The 12,264-nt window shown below is 33.9% G+C and overlaps 1 protein-coding gene across 1 annotated transcript in view; it reads left to right on the top strand.

Moving 5' to 3' along the window:
• The window catches only part of PDXK (pyridoxal kinase), a 47,354-nt gene that overhangs the window by 20,981 nt on the left and 14,109 nt on the right, over window positions 1–12,264 (top strand). The window contains exons 3-6 of the mRNA XM_012544385.3: window positions 2,597–2,701; window positions 6,288–6,371; window positions 7,626–7,672; window positions 11,127–11,212. Of these exons, the coding sequence (XP_012399839.1) occupies window positions 2,597–2,701; window positions 6,288–6,371; window positions 7,626–7,672; window positions 11,127–11,212 (322 nt within the window). The remainder of the gene's footprint in view (window positions 1–2,596; window positions 2,702–6,287; window positions 6,372–7,625; window positions 7,673–11,126; window positions 11,213–12,264) is intronic.

Genomic DNA, 12,264 nt, shown 5'->3' with positions numbered 1-12,264 from the left:
CACCATGTGGGTAAATAGAAAGTTTCCAGGGAGCAATAAATTTAAAAAAAAATTACGAAAATATCATAATATGCTTTTTATCATGTGAATTAACAAGGGGAAAAATGGAAAGGAGCCATTGGGGGAGGTGGAGAATGCCAATAGCAGGCATTAGCACTGTTTCCTCATTCCTTCCCTCCTTTTCCAGTATCCACCTTTTCATCTTTCCAAACCAATGTGCCTTTACTCATTACAAACATGTATAGCCAATTAAAAGAAATTGGTGACCTAAAATGTATTTGTTTAGATCTGCATTCTGAGTCTTTCACCTCTTCATCAAGTGAGTAGCCGGAAATGATGTGGGAAAAAATACTTTTTATTGTTAATCACCCATTCATTGGCATAATCCCTTACTTACCACACCTTAATAGAGAGCCTTCTTGCTAGTTAACTGAGATCCACTAGGGAACTTGTCTTTCCCCTCAATTGCTAAAAACTCATTTTCCTTGCTAAAAACCCTCATGGATTTTAGCAACATAAAATCTTTGATTTGGTGAAGATCTAAGTCTACAAATTCTTTTGAGACAACTTGGACTCTGGCACATAACTGCTTTTGGGGTTACATGCTCCCCATCATTTGGTGGAAAAAGTCTGAATGCACACCTCCCAACATCAAGAGGGGAATGTAATAGTGCTTAACTCTTGGCTAAAGTCCAAAAAGTTATTTTTATGGGTTAGGGATAGGTTTGAGGGGAAATCTACTCACTATTGTCTCAGGAACTTTGTTATCACTGGCCAAGAGATTATTTGATGGCAATATTTGTAGGACTATATATCTTCCCTAAAAGCTAGGGGAAGAAATATATAATTTTATTATTATATATTTCTAAGGTCAGGGGACTTCAGGATTATAATGACATTTCCTCAGGAAGGTGCTATAATGTCAGAGAAACTGAGCAAGATAGAGATTCGAAAATATTAATTAATTTATTAAATGCAGAGACACTGGAATCAAATGGATCCATGGTTTGGTCCCAGGCTGAATGAAAGAAACTATCATCTCCAAGAATCCAGCAAACAATGAGAGTTCTCAATGACATACAAGTGGCTCAGACCGGAGGAGTAGGTTGAAGCAGGGGCGGAGTCAGGGTGTTGAGAGTGGGAACAGGACTCTGACAGGGTGGGGTGAGCCTCTGGAGATGAAGTGACACAATCAGGGGGAGGCACCCTGGAGTCCAGAGAGGCATCTTGATAAGGCCCTATCTGACATTCCAATGGCTTGGAATGGGGAGAGGCATTATGATAGCCTAAAACATAAGATCTTTATCAAATAATATAATAGATAAGATCCTTATCAAATATTCTGATAAAGAGGAAGGAGAAATCTGGTGGCCAGAGATTATAAAACCCAGTCCCTGCCACCAAAGAGCTTATTATATTCTTTCTTACATTCTTTTTTGGGGGGGGAAGCTAACCTCCATCCTTGATTTGGTGTCCTTGTGGGTTTCATTTTTCTAATTTAAGTTTCATTTCTTTAAGATATCTCATAAATGTCATCTTTATCATTTTTGTATGTATGAAGTTTATTCCCCTGATGTGGCTGATACCAAATGATGGCAGGCACCGAAAGTTGGGGTTTAGTTATGTGAAGAATTTTCATTCTCTTTGGCAAAAGAGAAAATGGTAAGAATGGTAATGAAAGGCAAGTTAATCAGTGGAACTCAATTTCCCAGTAAAAAGGAAGCACTCCATGAGATTGGGGCATGTCCTTAGTTGGCAGACTAAATTCTGCAAGAGACTAAACTTTGTTGTAAGAAGAGGTTGCTGTAAGAAGTGGAGTTGGGAAGCGCATAGTAAAGTTAAAGGGAGCACATGAAATGGGGAGAGGTAAGGAAAAAGACACTATGAAGTAGAGTGCCATGGAAGACTGACCCAAAGGAGAGCAATGAGTATGTCATGGCCATAAGTAGATTTTTATAGGGGAAAACTTAACCTCAGGGCAGCGGGGGCGGGGTTCGCCCTTCCTCCTCGGTCGGCGTCTTCTTTCTGTGTCGGTGCCCCCCCAGCTCTCGCCTAATCCCTGGGTCGAGGAAGCCGGGACCGTCTCTAGGACATTATCAGAATGTTAAATCTCTTGGGAGGAACTTGTCAAGGGGAGCCTACCACACTGCTTTCCCCTTATTTTCCCTTATTTTGGCACTTCACTCTTATCTCTGACATTTCTGAAAAGAACCCCTATTCTATTTTTACTTATTTGTTTCCATCTTCTTATCAAAACCTGCTGTGATGAAATTATCTGAAACTTATTCACATGGAGATGAAAGTGATTACTTAGATGATTTTTAAAAAGAATTATTCTAGAAAAAAACCAGTAACCAGTTTTGTGGTTTTAAAATTTCATTAGAGACACTCACTGCCCATTATTCAGAAAAGTTATATCTTTAACACATGTACATTCTGAGTTTTGTATATTGGTTCAGTTTAGAATAAAGAGAAAATTTTTTAAATGTAATAGAAATATCCAGAATGCTACTTTGCAAAAACAAGTATTGTTTTAATGTTTTCAATCATATCTACAATTGTAAGTAAAGGCCTCAATACTTTTTTTTTTTTTAAGGTTATCCAAACTGGAAAGGTCAAGTGTTAAATTCAAATGAACTCCATGAGCTGTATGAAGGCCTGAAGCTGAACAACGTAAATAAGTATGACTATGTTCTCACAGGTAAGAATAGAATTCTTCCCTTTTCCTCAAAAGGAATCTTGGTTATATTGTTATGTTAGTATATATGACTAGGAAAGGAAATTTTATGTTTGTAGAAGACATATTGTTTATGTCCTTTTTTTTACTTCTTGGTAGACAAAGAATATGAGCACACAGTCCCTAGGCATTACCATCTGCCTTCTTGTCCTTTTGCTATATCCATGTAAATTTCTATTTCATATCACTTCTCTTTTTAAAAACAGTATATGGTTCGGCTTTTATTTTTAAAATTATCTTTGTTCTCTACTGTTTCTCATATGTGTGTGCACACATGTGTGTGCGTACATGATTTTTGCATCCTGATTGAGTTTACCTGTTTTTAGGGCCTGTTTACCTGTTTTAGGGCGTGGTCACCCTGCACTCCCAGCAGCTTATTATATTAATGTGTCTGGCTTACTCAACTTCATGTTGCCTTCATGTACTTCTCAAGTGCAACCAAAGCGTTTTAATTCATTTTTAAAAATATTACACTGTCCTTGTATTTCTGTATATCATTATTGCTACCTCTGTGTTGTAAGAAACAAGCATCTTACCAGGAAATCTGCAAAGTCACTGATGAAGTCAAGAAAGATTTTTATTCATGTTACAAGAACAGGAACATGGGAACATCCTAAAGCATTTTTTAATAACCTGTACCCTAAATGGAAATTCCTCCTTGTCCCCCATTCCCTGTTACTGCACAGGTTATAGCTTACCTAAAAACAAATGCTAATTCATCCATTTGAGTATGAATCTCCCCTCCAATTATAACTTCCTTTGGTATTCACCTTATTTTGACATAGCTCCCTGGAGATGATCATTTACAAAACCAATTATATGTTCTCTGTCATGTGGGTACTAATATATCCATATATCCATGTTCTCTCCACTCCCCCTTGCAAAAGCAATCTTTTTTTTCCCTGGGTTATTTATTTGCTTGAGCAAAAGGGAAAAACCATGGCAGAGGTTAAAAAAAAAACAGAAAAAAAGTGAACATAGTATATGTTGATTTACATTCAGTTTCCTTGGTTCTTTTTCTGGATGCAGATGGCATTTTCTGTCAATTTTTGATCACTGAACCACTAAGAAGAACCAAGTCTTTTATATTCGATCATCCCATATTCTTGCTGTTAGTATGTACGATGTATTCCTGATTCTGCCTGTTTTGCTCAGCATCAGCCCAGTTCATGTAAATCTTTCTAGGCCTTCCTATAATCAGCTTGTTCATCGTTTTTTATAGTACAATAATATTCCATTGTCTTCATGTAACACAACTTGTTTAGCCATTCCCCAACTGATGATAATCTACTCCTTTTCCAATTCGTTGCTACCACAACAAGAGCTGCTACAAACATTTTTGCACATGTGGATTCTTTTCCCTTCTGTAAGATTTCCTTGGGATACAGACCTAATAATGGCACTGCACTGCTGGGTTTCAAAGGTTATGCACAATTTGATAACCCTTTGGGCATAGTTCCAAATTGCTCTCTAGGATGTTTGGATCATTTCCCAATGCCATCAACAATGCATTAGTGTCCCAGTTTTCCCACATCCCCTCCAACATTTGTCATTATCTTTTCGTGTCATTTTAGACAGAGCCATGAGCTGGTACCTCAGTTTTTAATTTATATTTGTCTAACCAATAGTGATTTAGAACACTATTATTTAATTATTTGATTGGCTATGTATGGCTTTAATTTCATCATCGGAAAATTGTCTGTTCATATCCTTTGATTATTTGCCAGTTTGGGAATGTGTGTTCTTAGAAATTTGACACAGTTCTTTACACGTTTTATATGCATTTTGTGTCTATTACCTCTCTGTGAGAAGATGTGCATTTGCATATCATTTCATCATAAAGATCTTTCAAATTAAGTATTTCAAAGATGTTTTTCTTTATGATATAATTGTCCTTGTATAAATTATTCTCCTGGTTCTGCTTACTTTATTAGATATTAAGTTCATATTATTTAGGATTATTTAGGATTCTTTAAAATCCTCTTGTCAATGCCATTCTGTTCATATGTCATTTGTTCAGCTGTTCCCCAATTGTCTAAGGTTCTCTTCCCTGCTGCATGCATCTCCCCCCTTCTTTTAATCCTACTTCAGGATTAGGAAGTTTCTTTTCCATCTGACTTAGCGTTCTGGGTATGTTGTGTTTGTGTGTTATCTTCCCTCAATATCTTCGAGAGAAGTAAGATTCAGATGAATCTTCCTCCATGTTTGTATATCCTTCTTACATATTCTATTTATAATGGATTACAAGTAATCTTTTTACAAGTAATTTTTGTAAGGGACTTCTTCTACTCTCCTCTTTTTGTACTATAAAAGCCCAGCTTTTAAGCTATCAGAATATTATTCTTACTTCTCTCTATCCTCTGAAAACATCTTTGAAAGCTGTTTTTTCCTTTTTAGAATATTAGCAAGCCATCAACACATAGCTCTTTACAATTGCTCAAATTTACCTTTCTAGATTTCTCTTGGTTCTTGCCTTTTCATAAAGAGTACCCTTCTCCCCCCTTTCAAGACATAATTATCTTTGTAGGCAAATTATTTTGGGGGTCAAGCCTATTCTCTTTCACCCATTGGAAATTCTTGGATGTAGATGAAACAAAACACCTGACCTTGATAATCGGGGCAAAAAAAAATCGGGGCATTCAATTGATTCACTGACAAAAAAAAAAAAAAAAAAAGCAAACTGCATGCCCTGAATTGGAGTGGGGAGGAGTGGGGAGAAGCTCAGTTTGCCATTCAAAATTGGACTGAAGATCCCAGAAGATAGAGGAGTGCTCTGATTGTTGTCCTGCTTGAGTCCTGATGGGGAGAAGTAACTATTAGCCTTAAGGGCTCTATTTTATTCTAACACTTTATTATTTTCTTAATTTACAAGATTTTCCTTAGATATTATTCTGATTAGTAGAATTCATCTTTCATGGTAATTTAAATATACAAAATAAGAATGTAGGAATTCCTGTATTAAAACTTGGAAATTTTTCTTAAATATGGAGTCAGGGAAATTGTTTTTGGATTTAATAGTACTTTATACTTTCTCATATTACAAGTACTTTTGAGGATTTGACTCTCTGCCTATGCATTTCCCATAAAATAATTATTCTATTTGTAGAATACAATTTGCATAGGTTTTTTTTTTTTTTAATGACAACTAAAAAATAGGTTTTTGGCATTATTGTAAACATTCTTTCCATGGTGTTCGTTTGCTTTTTTAATAGTGAATTGAGGGGCAGCTAGGTAGTGCAATGGATAGAGTACCAGTCCTGAAGTCAGGAGGACCTGAGTTCAAATTTGATCTCAGACATTTAACACTTCCTACCTGTATGATAGTGGGCAAGTCACTTAACTACAATTGCCTCAGGAAAAAAAAAAAAAAATTTTTTTTAAATGTGTCTCCTTAATCATGTTGTTGCTTCTTCAATTATATGCTGAATAGTCATAGAACACTTTACCTCAAAAATGTCCGTTTCATAGTAGTTGCCATTCTTCCTCTATCAAGATCATGGACAGCTTTCTCATTTAGTGAAACTAATTCATATGCACTTTGTTTCCAAAGGTTATACAAGAGATAAATCATTCCTTGCAATGGTAGTCGACATAATCAGAGAACTGAAGCAGCAGAATTCCAAGTTGGTGTATGGTAGGCAGTTGTTTTTCTTCTTTTTCCAGACTCCAAATGAGACCACATTAGCTGAAAAATCAATGCTTTTCTTTTAGTAGGGTTTAAATTAGTCTATTGAAAATACCATATCCTTAAAGTCTTGGTGCAGTTGTAAACCTTAAAAATTTCAATAGTATAAATGCTATATATATATATATAAATTATTAATATATATTAAATATAATATAATAAATATATATATAAATTTGAATTATTCAAATTTTAAAAATTTATGTAATTGTTTTATGAATCTTAAAGTAATGAAACATGGAACACACTGTCATCATGTAATATGTATATAGCATTCTGGATGATACTTTCAAACCAGTGGATATATCCAGAAGGTTTTCTTCCTTAGCTGTCTTGATTTTCTATCTCCATTGGATATTTTCCCGTGGGGGCCATATCTAAGCTATCATATCTGTGTTCTTCGTTGGGTAATTCCAAAGCTCTGATTACAAAAGCATTCAATTGATTCACTGACCAGCAGTTGATAAAAAGTTTTTATAAAGTTCAAAAATTGTTGAGTACAGTAGATAGCACAAGACAAGATTATATTGATTCATAAGTATTTTAAAGTTTCTAATTTGTAATGTTTTTCTTTAAGTATGTATTTATACTTCTGAAGTTATTAAACCTTGAAAAGTACACTAGATTTTTGGGCTGTCTTGTATACTTTTTATGGGGCTATATTGACATTTTTATTGATAATTATTAAATTATTGTTCATTATAATTAAAAATAATATAATATAATAATATAATTAAAAAGATAAATTCTGATTTCCAACCCAGTCCTCTAGCACTTAACCTGAAAATCCTTCCTCTTTTGATTCTGTTTTCTTATCTGTAATACTACCTCATTCTGAAGAAAGTTCTATATAAACTTTTTTTATCTCACACTTCCTTAATAAAACTTTAAAACATTCACTTTTTGCAAAACTTGTGTTCCAAATTTTTCATTTTCTCTATCCCCCTCCTCCCTTCTCAAGAGAGCAAGAAATCTGATATAGGTTAAATATGAGTCATTATTCTTTTCTAAATTGTATTTCTACTCACAAAGAAAAAAAGATCGGGCATAGGGATTCGAACTGTGATATTGGCGGAAAGATTTCCTGGGTGTTTGTAGAGGGGACTTTCTTCACCCAGGCATTTTTATTTTATAACATTGAAAAATATGTTGCATGTTCTGTTTCTGTCATGACATAAAAAGTGTCTTGGCTTCTTTTTGCAGTGTGTGATCCGGTGATGGGGGACAAATGGAATGGAGAAGGCTCCATGGTTAGTAATTCCCTGACACTTGAGTGGTGACTCTGGTTCTGAAAGAGTTGCAGTGTGTCATTCAGCATTTGGTAATAATATGAAATTTATATGGCATGCTAATTGAGGGCAGCTTAAATACATTGAGAATTTGAGAGCCACCTCAGTTATGTGAGTAGGGGTAAATATAGTATTTGCAAAGTAAATAATTACACAAGTACTGACTCAAAACAAGTAATTTTTTTTTTAATAGCCTTTTATTTACAGGTTATATGTATCGGTAACTTTACAGCATTAACAATTGCCAAACCTCTTGTTCGAATTTTTCACCTCTTACATCCCACCCCCTCCCCCAGATGGCAGGATGACCAGTAGATGTTAAATATATTAAAATATAAATTAGATACACAATAAGTATACATGATCAAACCGCAAAACAAGTAATTTGACAAAAACAGCTCTTATTTAAAAGCAACTGCATGAACTCCATTCTCATAGTGTTTCCAACTAAAACATTCAGTCTTCCTAGCTGAGGATATTATGCTCAGATTTTTTTTTAAATGAGGATCTATTGCTTTAATTAGTGTCTTTTCCCTTTCTTTGTAGTCTCTTGTCTGTAGTGTTCATTTCCCAAGAAGCATCCTAGTTTTCAGTTTGTTTATATTAACTATAATTTCCATTGCCTTATTTCTTTTCTTTCTCTCCTATTTTACTGAATAGCCCAGAAGTGCCTGGGGTTCCCTATACCTACAACAACCATGTTGGAGATTTTCACAATCCCACTTTTAGGCCATTTCTTCTTAGATAAGTTTCTGTTATCCATAGATTTATAGTTGGTAAAGTGATTTCTGAAATGAAGTCACATTCCAGAGTATGAATCTCTAAGCTATATTTTTCCCCTCATCTCATACTTCATATCTTTTAAACAGGATGGAAGAAGAAAGTGTTGATATTGGCCAAATTCCTAAAGTGGTGGGGTGCCAGAGGTTCAGGCTTTGCTGAGTTGATGTCTGATGATAGGAGAGACTATTTTTGTTAGCTCAGTAATTAAAACCATTGTTGTTACTGTTAATTTTATTTTCTCTTCCTCTTTTCTCCTCCCTATTTCTTCCATTCTCCTTTTCTCTCATACTCTTTCATCTGCAATTTTCTGACCCAAATCAAGTGCAGAGTATTGTATACAATGAAAAATTATCATTCTTGAAAGAAAACTTACTGATTTTTTTTTCAATGTAAAAATAGATAACTCTTTTGGATATATTAATACATTAAATGTATCATTTTGCACATATTTGAATTGGTTGGCCCCAAAAGACTCCTGCAGTGATATGAACATATAGCACTGAGAATTTCAAACAATTGTAGGGAGAGAAGTATTTTACCCAAAAAGTATTTTGTTATTATTTGTATTTATATAATGTTACAAAATATTCCTTAGATTTTTTGAGACCACCAGGGCACAGAGATCAGTTTTAGTTAGATTTAATAGTTAGATTTAATGCTGAGGCCTCTTCCAACTCTAAATTATTTCTTTCCTCTTTCCTCCCTTCTTCTCTGTCTCCTGTGGGAATTTTGGATGATTCATTGCTTCCCTGCTAAAAGCAAGAATAACTATGTCCCTGACTCAGCTCACTATTTAGCCTCATTGCTTCTTGTTGATTTAGGATCATGGGATTATGGTATTTAGATCCTGGAAATCATCATTCCATCCCTATCAGATTACAAAAGAAACTAGAGTTAGAGAAGTAAAATAACGGACACAGCCACCTAATTGCAGAGTCAGAATTTGTTACGCACACCTCAGGATTCCTAATATCTAGTGCTTTTCATTTAATTTCTGTTTGTTAGTAAATATAGTCAAGATGGCATGATTTGTTCCATTTCTGTTTGCAAAAGTATTCAGTAGCAAGTTTTCTGACCCATTCCTCCCTTTTCTTGCCATTTAACTTCAATGAGAAATTGGTTTCTCTCTGAAAAAACAAAGCTTTGTAGTTACTTTCCCCTTAACCTCCTAAAGGAGTCCATGAGTCTTTAAACCTCTAAGGATTAAAAAACATGTACAATTAAGGAAGACATTTTCTTTAACTTTATATTCTTTTCTCAGAATTCTGGTAAGTACCTGAATCCCTGGCCATGGCATCATCTTTTGGATCATCCTCCAATGTTAGTCATTATATTTTCCATCTTCCTGAGTTTAAACATTAATTACCACAAAGGACACTAGAAGCAAATTACAGATTTGTCTCATCCATATCTTCTGTTGGAATACATTTCAGCCATATAAATCAGTTTTTTTCCTTAATAATCTTATAATTTGTCTTGCATTTTGATGAACATAACTTAATATCTGTGTTCTCTTGTTTTTGCATCTACTTTTCATCTTTCATCTTATTCCATCATTTTAAAATAAAAATGCAGTCTATGACCAACTCTAGTAAGACTTAGCTAATAATATATGAAGTCAATAGAGAAACTTCACTTTCCAAAAAATCTTTTATTAGTTTCTAAGTAGATGGCTCTATTGGCTATCTAGAAGCAAGCTTAATCTGTCATTCTATCAGATTTAAATCAAGTGATTCAGGACTTAGATTTTGTTCAGTCATCTTGTCATGATTGATGTTTCCAGAGATCACTTTTATTTATTCACAATGTGAATGTCTTTTAAATATTTCATGATCAGATCACTTAGGCAAGATGGGTTCATTATCAGGTACATTTCAATACCTATACTTTAGAGAAGTAATCTTAGAGTAAACCAGCTCTAGGAAATTTTGGCTAATTAATAGCCTTTTAAAAATTTAATTGGTGATCTGAAGTATACTGTAAAATTCATTTTTTGTCAGATCCTCACATACTGTATGTTTTGATTTTTTTTTTAAAGAGAATTCTTTTGAGATAGATCTAAAGTCTAATGAATATTATCAGTATTGAATTACTGTTTGTTGTTGTTGTTTGTCCTTCATTCTTGAAGAGGACTGTGACATCATGGAGTTGATACCATGACATACAAGTGAATTGGGTTTAAGTGAGAAAAGGCTGTGCAAGGTCCCCTACCTCACTTTCCCTTCCATCTGGGTCCACTAGCTGTACAATGTTTTTTGTAATTAAAATCCATAAAATTTGATCCAATTCTACATAGTCTCGCCTATGAATTCCCCTTCTTTGTATTATTTCTTACAAGAACTGTTTCAAAATGGGTTGATTTGCTCACTGCCCCTTATACAGTTCCCTTATCTGGAATATCCTTCCCCCTATGTCTGACATTTGAAATGCTATTCATGAAGTTTGATGTTTAATTCTTTCTCTCAGTCTACAGTAATCACTTCCCCTTTTGAACTCATAGCACTGATCATCTGAAATAGGCATTTTATAATGTCATACTTTGTTAGATATCATGTGTATATCCTATATGTTAGTTTCTCAGTTATTATTTCTTGCTTGATGTATGACTTTTCTTTCTTTTTCTTTTTCATAGTATGTTCCAGAAGATCTCCTTCCAGTTTACAAGGAAAAAGTCGTGCCTGTAGCAGATATAATAACTCCAAACCAGTTTGAGGCTGAGTAAATCAACTTTTCTTTAAGACTTATTAAATATTTAATTTTTAATTCTCAATGTAATTCAAAAGTACAATTCTCAAGTTAAATGTAAGTTTATTGAGCATAGCACTGCGATCATATAGGAATCTTCCCTCTTATGGGCTTGATGCTGGAGATGGGAGTTATTTCAGATTATTGAGGTACCAATGTAGACAATTTTCTGTCCCAATATATTGAGCCAAGGTCTTGGGCGTCTGAAAGGGTTAGTTCATTTCCAAAAGGGAAGTAATTTACTTGCCATTCACAACCCAGATTGAGCTAGATTTACGAAATGTAGATTTTTAAAAACAATAACAATTTAACCACAAGGTTTTTTTTATTGAATTTTTTATTTCCCCTGTATTTGTGCAGAGGGAAGCAGGAAGTATTTTCATTTTCTTTGAGGGCTTTCCTTTGGGAAGCAAGAAAGATAATAAATTTTTTTAAGCCATTCTGCTGCGTATAGAAATGAGTAATGGGTTGAACTGAATGTTATAAAATCAGGAAAACTATGCTCCAACCTAAGCTCCTGAAAACTCAAGCACATCAACCTTAAAAGACATGTGTATGGAGTACACCTTATAAAAACTTAACCAGAATTAACATTCCAATAAAACTGCCTCTTGATGGCTGAAGAGAGTGGTTCAGGGAGAACAGATTTAAGTCGCATTGATTTTTTTTTTTAAATGCCTTTCTTTTAAGAACATTACAAATATATTAATACATTACTCCAATGCCTATTTCATTAAGAAAGACAAGAAGAAAAGCTTTTTAATTCAATAAGTTGTAGTTATGATATATTTACCTCTTTATTTAGATAACAAAGATACCTATCTTTTGCTTAATCAGACATTTGAACAGAATATTTATATATATATCTATATAAATTCTATATTCTATAGATCTATAGTTTAAAAATTTTTATATTTGTATAAATTATAAATATAAATTTTAATTTTCAAGCTAAATTTCTTCCTGGTAATATATAACAAATAACTTATTCTTATGCACTTTTATATTCCTTTGTGGTTGAAATA

The sequence above is a fragment of the Sarcophilus harrisii genome, chromosome 3, assembly GCF_902635505.1.
Source record: "Sarcophilus harrisii chromosome 3, mSarHar1.11, whole genome shotgun sequence".
In the NCBI taxonomy this organism is placed as follows: domain Eukaryota; kingdom Metazoa; phylum Chordata; class Mammalia; order Dasyuromorphia; family Dasyuridae; genus Sarcophilus; species Sarcophilus harrisii.
The sequence above is the reverse complement of the archived record's forward strand: the minus strand, read 5'-3'. Positions and strand labels throughout refer to the sequence as shown.